The following is a 21,512-nucleotide window of genomic DNA, read 5'->3' as shown; positions in this document are numbered from 1 at the left end:
AGAAGGGACCCCCAAAAGTCATCTGGTCCATTTTAGTATTAAATGCTATATAAATGTACCAAATAGAAAGGGTGGCAAGGAATAAAGAGGTTTAAAAAGAGAATTCCCTGGATGCCAAGATCCAGGTTTGGGACAAGTACTCTTTGGTGAGAGAACCCCAGCAGAGATTTAAAATCACAAAACGCAGCAAAGCATGGAAATGTATGTTGGCCAATGGATTATTGTAACCAGAACGTCCAACACAGCTTCTGCTTGAGTGCATGAATCTCTTGCAACCAATTGGAATCCACGCCTTGGTTGTTGAACGTTTTGGAAGTCAAACGGTCGTCCGGAATGGATTATGTTTGACAACCAAGGTTTGACTGTATTCAATAAACATTTTCAAATCTTCTTTAAACGTACATTCATCTTGTTCTCGTATTCTGTATGTTAAGTCTGCAAGCTGCGCATATTCTGTCAGCTGTTGCCATTCTTCTTTGCTTGGGACGTCTCTCATTTTCCATTTGGGGGCTAACAAAACACGGGCCGCAGTACAGTCGTACGTTGGAAGTGAAACGGAATCCATTCAACTTCCAAAGCGTATGGAAGCCAAAGAGTGGCTTCTGATTGGCAGCAGGAAGTTCCTGCAGCCAATCGGAAGCCGTGCCGAATGTTTGGCTTCCGAAAATTGTTTGAAAACTGGATCACTCACTTCTGGGTTTCAATCATTCGGGAGCTGATGTCTTCGGGAGCCAAGGCATTTGAGATCCAAGGTACGACTGTACAGCCATACCTCGGGTTACAGATGCTTCAGGTTGGCGTTTTCAGGTTGTGCACTGCGCTGAACCCGGAAGTACCGGAGCAAGTTACTTCCGGGTTTGTGCAGAAGTGCTAAATCGCGCTTTGCACATGCACAGAAGCGCTGAATCGCAACCCACACGTGCGCAGACGTCGTGCTGTGGGTTGTGAACCCCACACGGATCACGTTCGCAACCCAAGCGTCCACTGTAGTAGCATACATAAACAACCTATTTTGACACCTGGGAATTTCAGTCTGAATTATCCCCAACAGAAAGGACTCTGGTTTAGGGGGAGGGGGGAGTACTATTAAACATTTTTCGCAATTCGTTATGGATCATTTCCCAATACTTTTACCCTTTTACAAGTCCGCCACATGTGAAGGAATGTTCCCTCCGCCTCTTTGCATCTCCAGCACGTATCTGATTCAGTCTTACGCCTCTTGGCAAGCCTACTTGGAGTTAAATACCATCTGTGAATCATTTTCATGTCGTTCTCCTTCAAAGAATAACATGGGGCAGAGCCTTTTCGCTATCTGTGACCTCTTCCTCCTTGCAGGATCTCTGGCATCCACATGGACGTGGCAGTGCCACACACCACGGGACTGAGCCCAGCCCTGGAAGTCGAGGACTGCACTTGCCCGCCAGGATATCGCGGCCCCTCCTGCCAGGTGAGTGGAGCGCTAAGTCACATCTAAGTCCGACTCGGAGTAGAACCTCGGGGTTCTCAAGTCAACGGGCACAGTGAGGTTGGGGGCTGATCCCTACACCACACCCTATTGTTGAGCCGAGCCCTGCCTCCCTCTCTCTCCCCTAGGATTGTGACGTCGGCTACACACGCACCACCAGTGGCCTCTACTTGGGGACCTGCGAACGCTGCAACTGCAACCAGCACACCGCCGAGTGTGACGCTGAGACCGGAGACTGCCAGGTGAGACTTCCTGGGGCGGGTTGGTGTGGAGGGGAGCAGCTCCTCACTGGCCACACCTGTGTGGGCTCCTGTAGTAGCAGGGTGGTTTGGGGAGGTCCTGGGTGAGGTGGGAAAGGTGGTTGGGGAAACCCAGCCAGATGGGTGGGGTATAAATAAATTATCATCATCAACAACAACTTTATTTTACAATGGTACCTCGGGTTAAGCACTTAATTCGTTCTGGAGGTCCGTTCTTAACCTGAAACTGTTCTCAGCCTGAGGTACCACTTTAGCTAATGGGGCCTCCCGCCACCGCGCGATTTCTGTTCTCATCCTTAAGCAAAGTTCTTAACCCGAGGTACTATTTATGGGTTAGCGGAGTCTGTAACCTGAAGCGTCTGTAACCTGAAGCGTCTGTAAGCCAAGTTACCACTGTATTGATTACAGCCATACCTCGGGTTGAAGTAGCTTTCGTTTGAGCATTTTGAGGTAACGCTCCGCGGCGACCCGGAAGTAACGGAATGCGTTATTTCCAGGTTTTGTGGCTCGCGCATGCGCAGATGTTCAAAATGATGTCACTCGCATGTGCGGAAGTGGCGAATTGCGACCCGCAGACACGGGTTGCTTTCGCTTCAGGATGGGAACGGGGCTCCGGAACGGATCCCGTTCACAGCCAGAGGTACCACTGTATTAATAATAATAATAATAATAAATTTTATTTATATCCCGCCCTCCCCAGCGAAGCCGGGGTCAGGGTGGCTAACAACAATAAAATAGTACAACATTCTAAAATCATTTCATTGTAAAATTAATTCGAATCAAATTGATGGCAACCATTGGGCCAGAGCTCCGTGAAGATTGCCGAGGGAGGGAGTCAGGCTGCGCCCTGACCAAAGGCCTGGTGGAACAGCTCTGTCTTGTAGGCCCTGCAGAAAGATGTCAAGTCCCGCAGGGCCCTAGTCTCTTGTGACAGAGCGGTCCACCAGATTGGAGCCACAGCCGAAAAAGCCCTGGCTCTGGTTGAGGCCAGTCTAACCTCTCTGTGGCCTGGGACCTTCAGGATGTTTTTGTTTGAAGACCGTAAGTTCCTCTGTGGGACATACCAGGAGAGGCGGTCCCGTAGGTACGAGGGTCCTAGGCCGTATAGGGCTTTAAAGGTTAAAACCAGCACCTTAAACCTGATCCTGTACCCCACCGGGAGCCAGTGCAGCTGGTATAGCACCGGGTGAATGTGATCTCGCAGCGAGGACCCCGTAAGGAGTCTCACCACGGCATTCTGCACCCGCTGGAGTTTCTGGATCAGTCTCAAGGGCAGCCCCACGTAGAGCGAGTTACAATAATCCAGTCTGGAGGTGACCGTCGCGTGGATCACAGTGGCTAGGTCAGGGCGAGAGAGGTAAGGAGCCAACTGCTTAGCTTGGCGGAGATGAAAAAATGCCGCCTTTGTTATAGCTGTAATCTGCGCCTCCATGGAAAGGGAAGTGTCGAAGATTACACCCACACTCTTAACGGACGGTGCTGGCACTAATTGCAACCCCGCAAGAGATGGGAATTGCCCCCCCAATCCCATATCGTCCCTTCCCAGCCAAAGGACCTCTGTCTTCGAAGGATTTAACTTCAACCGGCTCCCACATAACCATCCAGCCACAGCTTCCAAACATCTGATCAGTATGTCTGGGGCCGAGTCAGGATGGCCATCCATCAACAGATAGAGTTGGGTGTCATCGGCATACTGATGGCAACCCAGCCCAAAACTCCGGACAAGCTGGGCGAAGGGGCGCATAAAGATGTTAAAAAGCATCGGGGAGAGTATCGCACCCTGAGGCACTCCACACACCAAGGAGTGGCGTGATGACAATCCCCCCAATATTATTATTATTATTATTATTATTATTATTATTATTATTATTATTATTATCATCATCATCCACAGGCCTGCCAGCACAACACAGAAGGACAGCGGTGTGAGCGCTGCCAGCCAGGTTTCTTTGGTGATGCCAGGCGTGGGACCCCCGGAGACTGCCAACCGTGCCCATGCTACGGACCCTATTCTGCTAGCCAGTAGGTACCGCCTGCCAGCTGTTCTGCCTTCCTCCTCCCCCCTTTTGAGCGAGGGGTGGTTTCTCTCGGCTGCTAACTTCCCACCCTTCTCTTCTCCCAGGCCCGCCAAGACCTGCTTTGTGGACACAGACGGGCAGCCCACCTGCGACTCCTGCGCCCCGGGCTACATCGGGCGCCAGTGCGAAAGGTAGGGTGGCCGTGATGACTCTGCCGGGGAGGGGTGTAAGAATGAGCCCTCAGGCTGGAGGGGGGGAGAGAAATTGCCCACTCCTGGTGTGATTGGAGGGCGGGTGCCTTCTTCCTCTCGAAAATCCAGCTGGAGCTCAGTAGGCAAGGAACTCTTGGGCTATGGTGGGCGAGAACCTCCTCCCACCAGGAAGGTGGGACCATGGTCTGCTTCACTCTCTTTCACTCGCAGGGTTGTTGTGAGGATCAAATGGGGGGTTCTGACTTTCAGAGAAGTTGTTATGCCAACAGACCATTGCTTAAAACTTTTTTTAAATGATGATTATAAATTTGTTTCCTTGGTTTTTCAAATTAAAATTTTACAGACATATATCAAACATAAATCACAAAAACAAGATCCCAAGGAATCTCCTGGACTTCCCTCCTCCCCTTTGTGGGTGCTACTTTTAATCTAGGCCTAGGACCCACGTACCTACAGGACTGCCTCTCCTGGTATGCCCCGTGGAGGACCTTAAAGTCCACAAATGACATCATTTTCGAGGTCCCAAGTCGCAAGGTGGCTAGGGCCAGGGCCTTTTCAGTACTGGCCCTGACTTTGTGGAACACTCTGTCACAAGAGACTTGACATCTTTCTGCAGGGTCTACAAGACAGAGCTCTTCTGCCTGGCCTTTGGTTTGGACTCAGTCTGACCCTTATGTTCCCACCCTCTCCTTTATGCTTTTGATCTATGGGCTGCTCTTAAAATGAGGCTGCTTTTTAAATTGCATTTTAACCTGTGCTTTAAATTGGTTTGTTTTTCCCCTATTATATTTTTACTGTAATTTTACTGGTGTTAGCCACCTTGAGCCTGACTCTGGCCGGGGAGGGCGGGGTATAAATAAAAATTATTATTATTATTATTTATTTTATCATCATCATTTCCTCCTGCATCTTTTGTGATAATCCAAATCTTTTACCTCTCCATTGCGTCCAAAATTCACCATTAAGCTACAAGTGATACTCCAATCCTACTAACGATTTTAACCATTTACAATGGTCTTTAAGATAAGTTATAAAATTTCCCCCTTCCTTATTACATTTTTGGTCTTCCTGATTTCTGATTCTTCTGGTCATTTTGGCCGTCTTGGCATAATCCATCCGCTTGATCTGCTATTCTTCTCTGGTAGGAACTTTATCTTCTTTCCCTCTCTGGGCCAATAACATCCGTATAGAGGTTCTCCGCCGAGCGAAAATGGAAGCAAAAATCTTAAGATATCAGAGATTAGGAACCGCATAGAGGCAGAAGGAAGTCATTAAATAAATCACGGCAATAAAACCAGAGACTAGCCATAGATAAGAAAGTGAGAGTTGCGAGGAGAAAAGGATAACATGGAAAGATGTGTTTATAACAATGGCATCGACGGTTTGTATTTCTTAAATTACTGTATGTTTTTGACATGTTGTTTAACATTCTTTCTATTCTCTTTTTCTTTCTTTTCTTTTCTTTTTTCTCCCCCCCCCTTATAACAGAATATTGTGTCTCATTATGTGTAACTCCTAATGTGCAAATAAAAATTATTTTTTTTTAAAAAAGGGGGGGAGAACATACTCTCTTGCTCCCGGCAGCCAGGGAGGTGAACTTCGGTCCTTCTGAGCCTGGAAGGAGGGGGGGGGGGGACGATGGGCTGAAGCAGACCCTCAGACTTTGGCCCCTGCTCCTTTCATCCCCTTAACTCATCCCTCTTCTCTTGGGCCAGGTGTGCGCCAGGCTACGTGGGCAACCCCAGCCGGGGGCAACCGTGCACAGGTGAGTCCAGCTCCTGGGGCAAAGGGAGCCGTCTGCCAACAGAGAAACCAGGTTTCCGCAGCCAAGCGAACTTCGATCGTTTCTGGCATCCCATGAAAAGCCTCCCAGGAGGATTTGATTGTCGCAGCCTCCGGTGTTTTGGACTTCCAGCTCCCAAGCCGGGAGGCTGAGAAGTGTTGTAGCTCAAAATATCTGGGCTGGCGAGGGCGGAATCAAAGCCTTGGGGCGGGTGGAAGGGGAAATAGTCTCACTCTTGCACCCGCCAAGTACCCACTGTCCTCAGCAGTTCCCTTCCACTTCTCCCCCCCCCCCGCCCCCCCGCTACAGATCATGGCACCCGATGCCACTGCGACCCACATGGAAGCATCAGCAGCCATTGTGATGCCAGCGGGCAGTGCCAGTGTAAGGTAAGGCAGGAGGGGGGAAGCACCCATCGTTGTGTGCATTCCCTCCCCAGCTCAGAAACCCATTTCCTTTTTATTATTATTATTATTATTATTTTCAAGTTTTCATTATTAACATCATTCAAACTTAAATTCAACAATATTTATACAGTTGTGTGGTTTCCTGAACCCCCGTACTTCCCTCCTCTCCCTTCTGGTTTTCCACACATACATTTAAAAAAAAAATTTAACCACATCTAATTCATATATCCAACTTTGATTAAATCCTTATTCATTCCTTTACCTATTAAAAAATTACAAGTGCTGCTAACATCTTTAAATCTTTACATTGTTCCTTAATGTACTCTATAAAATTTACACCATTCTTTTTTAAGTTTACTGTCATCTTGGTGTCTGATCTTCCTAGTCATTTTCTCCATTTTGGCATAGTTCCTCATTTTCACTATCCACTCTTCCTTGGCTGCTGTTTCCTCTTCCTTCCATCTCTGGGCAAACAGTATTCTTGCAGCTGTTTTTGCATACATTAACAGTCTTTTAAAGTCCTTTGGTATTTCTTTGCCTTTGATGCCTATCAAAGAAGCTTTTGGTTGTTGTTGTTTTTTACAAAAGTTAAACATTTTTTTCAGTTCATTACATATTATTTCCCAGAATGCTCTGGCCTTTTTGCACGTCCACCACACGTGGTAGAACGTGCCTTCGTTCTCTTTGCACTTCCAACATACGTTGGTGGCGTTTTTGTACATTTTCGCTAATCTTGTGGGAGTCAAATGCCATCGGTACATCACTTTCATATAATTTTCTTTCAACGAACAGCATAGGGTGAACTTCAAATAAATCTTGAGAGACTTTGTAAAAAATGTTGTTGGAATGGTAAATGAGAGATGAAGAGCAAAAAAGCAGGAATGAATCATTGGGGAAAAGGTGTAGGGTATAATATAGATTACAAGGGACGCGGGTGGCCCTGTGGTCTAAACCACAGAGCATAGGACTTGCCGATTAAAAGGTTGGCGGTTCAAATCCCCGCAACGGGGTGAGCTCCTGTTGCTCGGTCCCTGCTCCTGCCAACCTAGCAGTTCGAAAGCACATCAAAGTGCAAGTAGATAAATAGGTACCACTCTGGCAGGAAGGTAAACGGCGTTTCCGTGCGCTGCTCTGGTTCGCCAGAAGCGGCTTAGTCATGCTGGCCACATGACCCGGAAGCTGTACGCTGGTTCCCTCGGCCAGTAAAGCGAGATGAGCGCCGCAACCCCAGAGTCGGCCACGACTGGACCTAATGGTCAGGGGTCCCTTTCTAATATAGATTTTATGGAGGGAGGATTTGAAGTTCAGAAACCCATTTCTATCCCAGCCCAGCCCTGAAAAGCGCATGCTGTTTCCACTCGCCTTTTCCAGCTGCCCTTTCCTTCCCCGCCAGACCCTCCTCCTTTTTGCGCCCGCTGCCTGGGGTTTGTGGGTGCTTCGATCCTTCCACCCCAGAGGTTTGTGGATCCCGCGAGCCTAAGTTTCCCGGCTGCTGTGAACCTTTGCTCAGCCAGCAGTGGGGTTCTGCCTGCCCCCTGCCCTCTTTACTTTGCGCTCCAGCTTTTCTCCCTTCCCGTTTCAGGTGCACACGGAGGGGCCCTCCTGCGGCAGCTGTCGGCCGCACCACTTCCACCTGAGCGCGGAGAACAAGGAAGGCTGTTTGCCCTGTTTCTGCATGGGCGTCACCCAGCAATGCACCAGTTCCTCCTACCACCGGGACCTGGTAAGAGCAGCACAGCTTCTTTTCTTTCCTGGACTTCCAGGAATTTTCGTTCTGCTGGTCTTGGGAAATGTACCAAACTATGTTTCACACACACTGTTCCCGGTGCCACATAATACTCTTTCCACATTTGTAAGAAAGCAGTCTTCTATCAAGGCACACTTTGGAACTCCCCGCCTATTGACTCTTTTCTTTTCTAAGCTAGCTAAATGCGTTTTTGTGTAGGTGAAGCCTAACTGGATAAGCAGAATGTTGACAGGCTTTTTTTTTTAAATGTAGTTTTATTAAAGATTTTCTTGGTTTACAAAAGTATGTTCAATGTCTCTCTCTCTCTCTTTTTTCAAGTAACATTTTTTACAGATCAGTTTCATTTGCTGACAGGCATTTTAATCTTGAACAAAAGTATGAAATTATCAGCCAAATCACACCTTTAAAACATTCAAATGATAAAACCAATAAACTAATAGCAGATTGAAACATACATCCACATTCTACGTGTCTGGGGAGGTTTGCCTAAAGAAAAATGCTTTATACAGGTGCCTGATGTCAATAGGCAGGGGGTTCCAGAGTGTAGATGCTGCCACACTCAAAGATTAGTTTCTTACCGATGCAGAACTCGTCTTACGTGGCACCTGTAAGAGTCCCAGTTCAGCAGATCAAAGCTGCAGTTGGTTGCGACCCTCTGCCATCCATCTGGTTATCTCCCGCTTGGACTACTGCAATGTGCATATAACACCAGTCCTGAAAGACCTACATCGGCTCCCAGTACGTTTCCGAGCACAATTCAAAGTGTTGGTGCTGACCTTTAAAGCCCTAAACAGCCTCGGCCCAGTATACCTGAAGGAGTGTCTCCACCCCCATCGTTCTGCCCGGACGCTGAGGTCCAGCGCGAGGGCCTTCTGGCGGTTCCCTCGCTGCGAGAAGCCAAGTTACAGGGAACCAGGCAGAGGGCCTTCTCGGTGGTGGCGCCCGCCCTGTGGAACGCCCTCCCACCAGATGTCAAAGAGAACAACAACTACCAGACTTTTAGAAGACATCTGAAGGCAGCCCTGTTTAGGGAAGCTTTTAATGTTTGATGTATTACAGTATTTTAATATTTTGTTGGAAGCTGCCCAGAGTGGCTGGGGAAGCCCAGCCAGATGGGCGGGGTATGAATAATAAATTATCATCATCATCATCATTCATAAATAAGAATAAAATAAATTATTATTATTATTATTTATTATCATCATCATCTGTGCCATCTCTGCTCTTTCCCCGCAGATCACCACGCCTTTCCTTCCCAGAAATTTCCAGGGATTCTCACTGGTCAACCGTCAACACACCACCCGGATCGAGACCGGCTTCACGGTGGAGATGTCCCCCGAGGGCCCTCAGCTCTCCTATGCCCGCTTTGGGCAGCTGGGGGAGGAAACCTACCACTGGCAGTTGCCGGAGACCTACCTGGGCGACAAGGTGAGAGCCCTGTTCTGTGGGATGCAGGAAGTGGCGCTTGCAGTTCTTGAGCCCATCCCTGTGGCGTCTGGTCATCCTCCCCGGACAGTCTCTTCGAATTGTGTTCCTCATGGTCTGTTGTGAACCAAGGCACTGATTTTGGGGGCCGGGGGTGGGGATGGGAATTCATAGGGTGTTTCCAGAGAGAGATGAGCCAGCAGAACCTTGGCTTTGAAGGTAAGTCCATGGGTACCAACTTAAAGAAGGAGACAAATGAGAAAGGAAGGATGCTAGGAGGCCGATGAGGATTCAGTCGGACCATTGGGTCCATCTAGCTCAGTATTGTCTACACTGACTGGCAGCAGTGGCTCTCCAGGACTCTAAGCAGAGATCTCCCCCAGCCTTACCTGAAGATGCTGCCAGCGGGGGTTGAACCCAGAGCCTTTTACATGCAAGGCAAGTGTTCTACCACGGCGCAACGGCCAGTTTTCAAGCAAGGAGGGCGCAGACATCAGAGTGCACATTGGGTGCCAGACTAGGACCTGGCCGACTAGGGTGCAAATCTTCCTGGGTGCTGCTTCACGGTTTCTCTCTCCTCCTCCCAGCCGTCTCCCAAGAAAGAAGCCTCACTTTTCTGGCGCCCGAAGCTCGCGGGAGTGACCTTGGGCCCCTCGCTGCCTCGGTCAGCCTAGCTTGCCTTGCAGGGTTCTTGTGAAGATTAAATGAGAACAGGGTAGCTCTTTGGAAGGCAGGTGGGACACAAATGTGGTGGTGGTGATTTGGTGGAAAAGAAGGGAGGAATTCCACCCCGTCCCCATTATTATTATTATTATTATTATTATTATTATTATTATTATTATTATTATTATTATGTCCCCATTCCCAGTGTTTTTCTAGCAGAAAACCACACAAATAGACTCAGGGGTTCCCCTGCGGATGTCCTCTTACAGTCAGCATGTGAGGTCCAGATAATAATAATAATAATAATAATAATAATAATAATTTTTATTTATACCCCGCCCTCCCTAGCCAAGGCCTGGCTCAGGGCGGCTAACAAGCAATAATAAAAACAAGTTGAATGAATACAACTTAAAAACAAGATTAAAATACAGCAATTAAAAAATATTGAAACATAAAAATATTAAAATGCAGCCTCATCACAGGAGGAGAAAGGAAAAAGAAAAAAGAAAGAGGAGGAGGGAATCAAATTGGCTCCAAGCCAAAAGCCAGGCAGAACAACTCTGTCTTAAAAAATAAAACGCCTTAGTACACAAAAGATTCGTGCCAATTTAAAATCAAAGTGCCTTTCTGCAGGGAAGTTTCATCCCACCGCTGCCACCATGTAGTAAAGGGGCTCCTTTACTAATAATAATAATAATATTTATTTATACCCCGCCCTCCCCAGCCAAGACTGGGCTCAGGGTGGCTAACAACCAATAATAAAAAAATGTTGATTAAAATACAATTTAAAAGATTAAGATACAACATTAAAACATTAGGATGCAGCCTCTTCACGGGAGGGAAAAGGAAATAGAAAGAAGGGGAGGGAATCAAACTGATTCTAAGCCAAAGGTCAGGTGGCACAACTCTGTCTTACAGGCCCTGCGGAAAGAAATCAGATCCTGCAGGGCCCTGGTCTCATGAGGCAGAGCGTTCCACCAGGCGGGAGCCAGTGTTGAGAAGGCCCTGGCTCTGGTTGAGGCTAATCTAACTTCCTTAGGGCTCGGGACCTCTAGGGTGTTGCTATTTATGGACCTTGAGGCTCTCCGTGGGGCATACCGGGAGAGGCGGTCCCGTAGGTACGAGGGTCCTAGGCCGTGATGATGCAGCCCCTTGCCAGCAGAAGGTGGCACAAGCCTGTGTGGATCCTGGGTACTCCGAGCTCCCCCCATCCGTGCCAACCTTCCCCCAAAGCAAGCCGTCCCACGGGGCTGGAAGTGGGTGGGGACTGTTATCAGGGCACTCCTGGCGGGCAGCAGAAAAGTGAGACTTCCTTCTTGGGAGATGGTTGTTGTTGTTGATTGAATTTACATACTGCCCTATACCCGGAGGTCTCAGGGCGGTTCACATAAAAACATTGCAGTATATAAAATTAAAATAAAAGCAGAGAAGGCCCGTTCTCGTGTTGCCACCCTCTGGACCTCTCGAGATGGCTGGGAGGAGGAGAGAGAAACCATGAAGCAACACCCAGGAAGGTCGGCGGTTGGGATTGGGGAGGCAGACCTCCTTTGTTGTTTTACCCTCTGACAATCCTGCCTTCGAATATGCATTGCAGGGGGTGGACTCGATGACCCTCAGTGGTCCCTTCCAACTCTAGAATTGTATAATTGTGAGGAATGGGGTGGGCATCCCTAGTTTTGACAGCTCACAAGCCGCCGGCAAGGCTTGCCATTTGTTGTGTATTTGTCTATAAGCGCATCGCCTGCCCCCAAACCCGTCTTGAATTAGCAACCCTCGCAACTTCCTGTGGCAGGGAGTTCCACAGGCTTACGCGTGAGTTGCACAAAGGCATGCTTTATTTTGTGAGGGGATGACACTTCGAACTCGGAGGGGCAAAGGTTCAATGAGAGAGTCCTGCTGGTTGAGGGGAAATATTTTATCCAGCCCCCAAATCTGCTCAGAGCTCCTGCTTTCCTGCGCCACTTCAGAGCTGGCTAGAATACTGGGGGGCAAGCTGGACAGGGGGGAGAGTCTTGTTCCCAGGAGGGGCACAATGATGGGGCTGAATGTATTTGGGGGTCTGGCATGGGCTATGAACTCTCCACCTTTACCTGCTCTCTCTCTCTGTCTGTCTCTTTTCGTTTCTCTCATTTCTTTCCTGCCCAGACTGTTGGGCAGAAGGAAACCTACTTTGCCCGGATGCGCCGTGCCCACAAGGTACGCGGGCAGAGATGCCCGCAACGGAGCATGGACTTGTCGGGTTCTGGGGCATGCTATTGTATTGTGTGCTTCTAAACCGGTTGTCGAAGGCAGGAGGCCCCAGGAGGATGACTCGCTAGGAGGAAAGGTGATTTGCAGTGTTTGGGGCTTTTCAGTTCGGAGGAAAGGCGAGTCGAGAGGTGATGTGATGGAACTGTGTGAAGTTATTATGCATGGCATTGAGAAAGCTGAATGTTGGAAGATTTAGGACAGGTAAAAGAAGGCCTTTCTTATGTTCTCTGGCTGGGATCTGTGCCAAAGCGGCTGCCGTGCTTTGTTCAGAAGCCACAGAGCTTGCTCAGCTTTTTACAGAGCCAGACTTCCCTGGGCTACCTAGCTTTTAAAAACGTTTTGACAACCCACCCTATATTGAGATGGCCATTTCTTTTAAACCCTTTTTAATCTTGCATTTTAAATTATTGTAAACCTGCCCTGGGGAACCTCAGGGTGGGTCATGAATCAAAATAATCGCAGCAATAACAACAGCTCAGTGCTGTCGACAGTGACTGGCAACAGCTCTCCAGTCTTTCTTTTCTTTTTCCAAATATTTTTATCGGTTTTTACACAAACAAATTTAAAATAGTGGAAAAAAGAAGAACTTTTAACATATCCACACATGAGATTCTCTGAAGCTCGTGACTCCCCCGTCCCCCCCCCCCCCGTCCCCTACATGGGGTCCTTAAAATATTTTTTCTAAAACTACATATCATTACATTTTCCACAGTTTTCATTTCTCTAAATTGTCCGTGTCTTTTGTTTCTTTAAAAGTTATTTTTTAAGTCCAGCTGACGTTTTTATTTGTTTGCAATTGTCTTCTAAGTAAGTTATAATTTCCCCCCATTCTTCTTTAAAGTCTTTATCTTCTTGATTCCTGAGTCTCCTGGTCAGTTTTGACCATTGGTAGCCAAACTAAGGCCCAGGGGCCGGATGTGGCCCAATTGTCTTCTAAATCTGGCCCACAGGTGGTCCGGGAATCAGCGTGTTTTTAAATGAGTAGAATGTGTCTTTTTATTTAAAATGCATCTCTGGGTTATTTGTGGGGCATAGGAATTTGTTCATATTTTTTTTCCAAAATATAGTCCGGCCCCCCACAGGGACTGAGGGACAGACAGCCTCTGCTGGAAAAGTTTGCTGACCCCTGGTTTTGACATTTCAGCATAGTCCAGCAGTTCGGGACTGTTGTTTCCTTCCATCTTTGGGCTAGTAGTATCCTTGCAGCTGTTGTCACGTACATAAAAAGTCTTTTCTGGTCTTTTGGAATGTCGGTACCTGTAATTCCTAAGAGAAAAGCTTCTGGGGTTTTTCTTACAAACATTTTCTCCCCAGTTCATTATACTGTATATCAATTCCCAAAATGACTTTGTCATCTTACATGACCACCACATATGAGCTACAGCTCTTTTAACAGCTCCTGTAATTTTGAGTGTCTGCTGGTGTGGCATGGCTGGGGTGTGTGCATGCCCCCAAGTCTGTAGTGTGCTGCCTCCTAAGATCAGCAAACCCCTACCCTTCGTGCCATTTGCCCTCCTAATATGTTCCTGTCTGCTTTTCCCTCCCTTCCCTGCATGGGCACCCCATACTGAGCCCCCAAACAGGAGAGCCTCTGCATGGGGGGCAACAGTTAATGTTCAAGGGAGTCGGGTGTGGGGAGGCTGTCAGCTTTGCATGGCCAGGCGAGAGGCCGGCCAGCTTTCAACATGCCCACCGCCCGTGTCCCACCCCAGCAGAACTCCACATCCCTCACAGAGAAGCAGCTGAGGAAGGACGTGGCAGCTGGCAGGATCCCCAGCTCTGGCGGCCGGGTCCGGCGAGCCACCCAGGTAACGAGTGCGAAAGCCGGCTCCACGGGGATCTGTCCAGCTGGGGATAGCGGCGTTCGCCCTGGGTTGGGCAGCCATTCTGAGCTCTGTCCTTTTCAAGGATGCCCAGCTGTTTTCAGGCCTACCAGCGCGAGTAGATAAATAGGTACCACTGCGGCGGGAAGGTAAATGGTGTTTCTGTGCGCTCTGGCGCTGGTCACAGCGTCCTGTTGGGCCAGAAGTGGTTTGGTCATGCTGGCCACATGACCCAGAAAAGCTGTCTGTGGACAAACGCAGGCTCCCTCGGCCTGAAAGCGGAGATGAGTGCCGCACCCCATAGTCGAATTTGACTGGACTGAACCGTCCAGGAGCCCTTTACCTCTCTGTACTGGGCCTGCAGGTCCTCTTTTGCTCTGCCTGTCTGCCTCTCTCTCTCTCTCTCTCCCCCCCCCTTCTTCCTTCCTTCCCTGACTCCCTCGCCTCCATCCTTCAGGTGCAGGAAGCCCAGTTGAGACGCGATGCTGAAATCTGGGAGATGCTGTCCCGCTGGCAGGCCTCCTCCCGCAGGGCACCCCCTCCTCCCAAGGAGAAGGAGGAGGGCGCCCCCAAACCCCCTCCAGCAGGACTGCGGACCCCCTCAGCTGCCCAGGCAGCCCACCTTGGCCCTCCTCGCTCCTTTGCCTCCTTGGCCAGGGCTCCTCTGCTCCCCGCTTCTCTTGCTGCTGCTCCCGGCTCCCAGGTACACCCTGCCCTTCCTTGGCTTCATAGGGGAGTCCTGGGTCTCCCTGCTTGGCCCTGTCCTGGGGCACACCTGCTTGCTGCCAGCGCACTGGCTGAAATCATACTCATCTGGGCCATATTGGGTTGGGAAGCCAAGCCACGGGGTGGGGGAGAGGGGCTCAGAGCTTATGTCTTATACCCATTTCCATGGATTCTGTCCTCCCTTCCCTCTGCCCTTCCTTCCATCCTTTTGTCTTGCCCAAACTTCCTATTCTTTCTTTTTTTTAAAAAAAAATGTATTAATTCATTCATTTGACAAAGTAATAATCAGAAATTAATAAGAATAAAAATGTGCCCCCCACCCCGAGACAATTCCATTGTCACTATCCAACCTCCCAAAATTTCAACACCTCTTGCGATGTTTGACCTCTTTCCGTTTTGACAGTACAAATTCTACAAACACGCCCCCTTATCTCTTCAAAGTCATTTCTCCTTCCTATTCCCCTTCTTACCTTAATGGCACATGTCAATTTATCATTCATAGCTATATCCCACACCTCTTTATACCACCCTTCCCTTTTATCTTCTGCTTGCCCCTTCCACTTCCTAGCTATCATAATTTGTGCAGCTGTCAATAAATTTGTGAGCAAGTCCTTCCTAGCCTGCGAACCTTCCACTCCATCGTAAATTGGTAATAATGCTGCCTCTGGACTTTCAGTCAGCTTTAACATAGTGAGTTCTTCCATTTCATGCAGCTCAATGTGGTGCCTTCCATAGTTCTAGTTACAGCTTAGTTGATCTCTTAATTGGTCTCTAAGGTGCTACTGGAAGGGGGAAAAAATTATTTTGTTTCGACTACGGCAGACCAACACGGCTACCCACCTGTAAATAGTGATTTCTGTTCTCCTTAAACGCCCTTTGCCAAAAAAATGTTTGCACCCCCACCACATGTGAATATAATTCCCGGATTCCTGGCATCCCCTCCAACATAAAACTGAACATTCCTTGTTTATTTGATTTAATCTGACTGGTGTTAGATACCATCTCCAAACTAATTTATAATAATTTTATTTTATTCTTACAGACAACATTTTGAACATATGTTTCTCCCATATTTCCCCCCAGCTTTGACTATCTGCCCTGTGTGGGGAAAGGAGACAATCTTCCTGTTAAGTTGTGGGTGAACATATCAGACGACACAGCGATTCTTCAAACAGCTCTTGTTTATTCACAGGCCAGAACAGAACTGAACTGAAGGGTTCAGCCAGCCTGCTTATATAGAGCTCCAGTATAATGTAACTGTAACAATTTTCTAAAACTATCCAATCACTGAATGTCACTTTTGATCCCTTATTTGCATAACTATCTACAGTATCCCCCTGCTGGCCCAGGGTGAGAACTTCAGTACATAACACTTCCTTTTCTGCCTGCTTCCATCTTTCCTTCTGTTCTTCCCTCCTTCCTTTTCTCTCTCCTTCCCACCACCCTGCCATCTTTCCCTTCAACTTTCTGTCTTTCTGTCTGCCTTTCCTTCCTCCCCTCCTTCCTGCCCTCCTTCCTCCTATCCTTCCATCCTCCCTTTCCTCCCCACTACCTTCCTGTCTTCTCTCTACCTCTCTCACTGAACATCTTCTCTTGGCCTCAAGCCCCAGGGACAAGGAATCCCCGGCGGAAGGTCTTCAGACTCCTCCAGCAACCTGCTCTCTTCCTCCCAGTACCGCCTCAGGGTGTCTGAGGCCAAAAAGGTACCCACAAGCAGGGCAGAGTGGGCAGCGAATGGAGCTTTGGCATGGAGAGGTGTGTGAGGAGGGGAAAGCTCTGCCACACAGCAAACACACAGCTGTCCAGAGCAGAGGCAGAAAAAGGCGCCCCCTCAAAAAAATATCTAGAAGGCATTTTTGAAAAAAGCAAAATCTGTGTGGAATTTGAGGGGCCATTGGTACCAAAGCTAGCTCCTCTTTTCTCCCTCTTGCCTTGGACTTCACCCTGCTTTTGGCATTGCTCATCTAGAAGATGCAAAGCAAGCATTGTCAGGGGTTGGACTGGATGATTGGGGAACATTCCAGATCTATGATTCTAGGCTCATGTTTGGCAGCACAGAAAGGTGGCATTGCAGAAAGCACAGCGGTTGCTAGATCAGGTTACAAGTTGCGGAAGTGAAGTGGGTGACCAGGGAGGAGGTGGGCGAAACCCTTAATTGGGAGCACCGCCGTTCCTAGGAAATGGATTATTTGTTCTCTTGCTGTGATCATTAAAATTTCTAACTGGTAAGAGACTTCTTTCGTTTTGTTCTGCTTATCTGCTGCCAAAGGGCGGGGAGGAAGCGAAGTTCCAGAAGCCTGACACTGTGTATGCAATTCACAACTTGGGGCTGATGGGAGTTGTGGTCCAAAGCAGCCAGAGAGAACCAGGCAGATGGAGAACGTGGTTGCGACAGCTCTTTGGGAGAGCGGGTGGCTGAGTGATAGTCAGTGGGTGGTTGTGCCACCCCACCCACCCCATGGACTTAGAGTTTGGGGCACCTTCTGGGCAGTGGGTGGTTCTCTCTCTCTCTCTGAGCTGTGGTGCCTGGCTGGCTGTGGCACATGTTGTGGAGCAGTGTGCTTTGAGATTTGACTCGTCTGTCAGCTGGTCCCCTCACTTTCCTCTGAATCTTCCTCTTCTGTCTCAGTACTGGTTACTCTACAAGGGCTTCTCTCTCCTTCCCGAAATCGCTTTCTACTGGAAGCTGCCGGACCCCTTCCTGGGGGACAAGGTAATCTTAACTGCATGGACTGCGGGGGGCGGGGTGAGAAGCAGGGATGAGAGCCATTCCGGGGGCTCTGTGCGTGTGTCTGTTTGCATGGCAGTGGCATCAAAACAAAAGAAAGTCCTTCGCACAGCGCTGAGACACATGGCCACTGTCCTTGCTGGCTTTGGAAGAGGATGAGACAAAATCAAGGAGGGAAGGGGCTTCTAGCCACAAGGGCTCTGCCTGCACAGCCAGAGGCAGCAATGCTTCGGAATACCAATTGCTGGAAACCACAGAAGGGGGAGAGTTGCTCTTGAGCTCCAGTCTGGCTTGCTGGTTTTCCATGGGGACATCAGGTTGGCACACAGGATGCCATTGGCCTCATCCAGCAGGCTGTTCCTCGTGTTCTTCTGAAGGAGGACAGAGAACACGGTGCAGATAGATAGATAGATAGATAGATAGATAGATAATTTATTACGGTCGTAGACCAGCTTATAAAACGCACTTGGGGGTACAATCCCAGAAGGAAAACAAACATTTAAAACAATGTACAACAATAAATTTAAAATGTATAAATGCGGTGAGCGTACACTTAAAACTTTAAGCGGTGCCGATAATGCCAAGGTTGCAGGTTCGATCTCTGAATGGGACGGCTTCATATTCCTGCATTGCAGGAGGCCGGAATAGACCACTGGTTCCCAACCTTATTTTGGCCATGCCCCACCTAAGCTTCTCTAAAATCCTGATGCCCCACGCCCCGTGACATATAATTCTTATTATTCAAAAAATGAACTCCTATTCACGTGGAGGAAGCCTAAAAGGCCATGAACTGTTAATAACTCATTCTCAATTTGCCCCCCTTAAGAATCAAATGGCCCCCCTGTGGGGCGTGTGCCCCACGTTGGGAAGCACAGGACCAGACAATCCGTGGGATCCCTTCCAGCTCCACGGTTCTGTGAAATGAATGGTGACGCCGCAGTTTTGTGCCCCCTGTGCCAACTTTAAAGAGAAGGCCGTAAAGCAAGATATGTTAATATTTAAGTCTTAGAATAGCTTTTGGTATGAATTGTGTATTGCTTTGTAATGATTTGTTGGGTCTCTGGACTGTAATAAAGATTGATGATGATGATGATGAATAGCTTTGGAAGTGGATATAGGCTGTGGGGTTAGAAGTAGAAGATAGTGTATTTTAAAATAGTATTACTTGTAAGGGATAAAATTTGGAGATTTTTATGGTAAAAGTAAGTGTGATTTAAAAAATGGTTAAAACTTATGATATATGTAAACTGCTAAAGATGAGGTAAAATGAATATCAGATAGGGGGGACTAGGGGAAGCTCACCTAACAATGTTTAGAAAAAATTTGATAAGACAAGAATTTGTTTGTATTGTTTGTTTTTCTGTTTGTGTTGTTTAGTTGTGTTATAAAATGAATAATTTTTTTTGGGGGGGGGAAATAAAAATAAAGGGAAGGTCGTGCCTTGGGGGATCACAAAGAGAACACTCTGTGTGGGGGATTTTTTTTGGGGGGGGTGAAGCTTTTCATCTCTCGCATAGACACACCTGTAGAAGCCTCAATGCCTCTGAATAAACTAGCTGTGGGGAATCCCAAGTGAGGAGAAGGCTGCTGTTTTCATCAGGTCCCACTTGCGGGCTTCCCATAATGGGCCTCTGGTTGACCACTGGGAAAACAAGGTGCTGGACTACGGGGCCTGATCCAGCAGCTTCAGGGCTCCTCTGAATTCCTTGCACATGCACAGAGCCCTCTTTGTTTTCTGCGCCAAGAAGCTGCAAATCTTTGGAGCAGGGTTGCAGGTTACTTCCAGCCTCAGGAGCCTAACCCGGCCCTCTAAGGTTCTTTTTCCAGCCCTTGAGACTCTGCGGCACCAGTCAGTCACATCGACGGCCCCACCCACTTATGACTTTAGTCCCTCCCACTTTAGCCCCACCCACCACCGAGGGAGACCCTTGGGCAGAAGTAGGTTCCCTACTGCTTGAGGCAGACACCTTCCTGATGACTTCTGTGTTTTAGAAGAACTTAAAATGTGGGGAGGGAGTAGGCGAGTGAACGGCAGCATAAAGGGGGTGCACGTTGCTTTTGGGGGTGCCATGCTAGCCCCAGAAGCCGTTCGCCACCATGCACAGGGTGCAATTTCTTTGAAAGACTCCCCAAAGTCTGTTTTTTTAATTATTACTTGACTCTATGAAATGTGATGATATTGTATCTAGCTTCGTATAAACTGGGTCTGGTTAGAAAAGTCTTACTTGTTTGCGTTTCAGTTCAGTCACCTTCCTATTTACTTGATTTAAATTTAATTAAAAATTTCCCAGTCTGTCCTACCTTGCAAGGTGGTTGTGGGGATGAAATAGGCAGCAGGGGGAAGAGAAGAACCATGTGCTCAACCATTTTGGGGGAAATGCAACGGTGGAGGGAAATTCACTTTTTACGAAGTTGAAAATTTCAAAACGTGGGCCTTACGATGGGTGCATGACACTTGTGCGGGGGTGTGGCCCCTGACCTGCACCAAGATGGAATGACCTGACCCCTCTCGCCCCACGTTTGCAGGTTGGATCCTACGGGGGACGCCTTCGCTACACCCTTTCCTACAATGCTGGAGGACGAGGCACCCCACTGCCGGACGCTGATGTGCAGATCACTGTAAGGAAGAGTCCCTGCTTGCTCAGGAGAGGGCTGGGTTTCTACAGGTTTAGCTAGAGAGGTTGGGGGGGGGGGCATCCCCTGGAATTCACTGGGCATCAGGACCTGTATAGCAGCAGAGGCCCTCATTTCTGGGATTGGAGGAAGCTCGGAGTCCCACATACACCACTCCCATAAATGTTTATTTATGCCTCTGATTTGGAGGCAACTAGATAAAGGTCTTTTTTGGGGGGGGGGGATTTAGCAGCCACTAGCAGAAATATCATGTGAGTAAGAAAAGGGACGCGGGTGGCGCTGGCGGTTAAACCACTGAGCCTCTTGGGTTTGCTGATCAGAAGGTTGGCGGTCCGAATCCCCACGACGGAGGGAGCTCCCGTTGCTCTGCCCCAGCTCCTGCCAATCTAGCGGTTCGAAAGCATGGCAGTGCAAGTAGATAAATAGATACCGCTGCGGTGGGAAGGTAAACGGTGTTTCCGTGCACTCTGGTTTCCGTCATGGTGTCCTGTTGCCCCAGGAGCAGTTTAGTCCTGCTGACCACATGACCCGGAAAGCTGCCTGTGGCCAAACGCTGGTTCCCTCAGCCTGAAAGTGAGATAGATGAGCACCACAACCCCATAGTCACCTTTGACTGGACTTAACCATCCAGGGGTCCTTTACCTTTACCTTCTGAATAAGGTTACTAGCTATTGTGGCTACTAGCCATTGTGGCTACTAGCCACAAGCGCCATGGTCTGATTTCGTGGGAGGAGGCAGCGACGCTTCTGAATCCCAGTTGCTGGAAACTACAGGAGCGTTGATCCCATGCTTGAATCCTCTTTGAGGGCTTCTCTTAGGGGCTGTTAGAATTCCTGCTCCATGATTGCAGTCATGGGATTGTTGTCTTTCACATGACGAGCTCTTGACAGGGGCATCACAGTGAACAGGATACTGGACTGATCCAGCCAGCTCTTCTTATGTTCTTACATTCTCTTTTGGTGTCTCCCCCCCTCCTCCAGGGTAACGACATCACCTTGGTGGCCTACCTGTCGGAGCTGCGGCCTCGGGAACGCAAGAGCTTTGAGGTCATCTTCCAGGAGGTGAGGCCTCCCTGTGCCGTCTGCACCTGAGCTCCACGTTTCTCTTGGTGGCAATGAAGCCACCCCATATACCTGGGAAGGGGAGAGAGGTGGGGATCCAGGCAACACTGACACTGCTTTGGTGGAGAACGTGGGTGAATCTGGCTTAAATAAAGCAGCTGGAGGAGCCTGCAGCTTGTTTCCGTTGTCCATTGCCACTTGTCCCATCCCTCTGCTATGCCCACAAAATGAGCTTATCTGGCTCTGCAAGAACTTCTTCTTCATGGTCAGAGACTGCAATATTTCTGAATACTAGTTGCAGGAAAACTCA

At 48.6% G+C, this 21,512-nt stretch overlaps 1 protein-coding gene across 1 annotated transcript in view; it reads left to right on the top strand.

The window, feature by feature from the left end:
- The window catches only part of LOC144328287 (basement membrane-specific heparan sulfate proteoglycan core protein-like), a gene marked incomplete at its 5' end in the record, with an annotated part of 161,477 nt that overhangs the window by 62,072 nt on the left and 77,893 nt on the right, over positions 1-21,512 (top strand). The window contains 15 exons of the mRNA XM_077930933.1: positions 1,336-1,447; positions 1,594-1,707; positions 3,620-3,747; positions 3,848-3,934; positions 5,671-5,720; positions 6,048-6,127; positions 7,728-7,868; positions 9,129-9,320; positions 12,126-12,176; positions 13,943-14,038; positions 14,511-14,756; positions 16,384-16,482; positions 17,409-17,492; positions 20,034-20,126; positions 21,122-21,202. Coding sequence (XP_077787059.1) covers positions 1,336-1,447; positions 1,594-1,707; positions 3,620-3,747; positions 3,848-3,934; positions 5,671-5,720; positions 6,048-6,127; positions 7,728-7,868; positions 9,129-9,320; positions 12,126-12,176; positions 13,943-14,038; positions 14,511-14,756; positions 16,384-16,482; positions 17,409-17,492; positions 20,034-20,126; positions 21,122-21,202 — 1,654 coding nt within the window. The remainder of the gene's footprint in view (positions 1-1,335; positions 1,448-1,593; positions 1,708-3,619; positions 3,748-3,847; positions 3,935-5,670; positions 5,721-6,047; positions 6,128-7,727; positions 7,869-9,128; positions 9,321-12,125; positions 12,177-13,942; positions 14,039-14,510; positions 14,757-16,383; positions 16,483-17,408; positions 17,493-20,033; positions 20,127-21,121; positions 21,203-21,512) is intronic.

The sequence above is a fragment of the Podarcis muralis genome, chromosome 7 (genome assembly GCF_964188315.1).
Source record: "Podarcis muralis chromosome 7, rPodMur119.hap1.1, whole genome shotgun sequence".
NCBI classification, from domain to species: domain Eukaryota; kingdom Metazoa; phylum Chordata; class Lepidosauria; order Squamata; family Lacertidae; genus Podarcis; species Podarcis muralis.
This window is presented reverse-complemented; position numbering and strand designations above follow the sequence as displayed.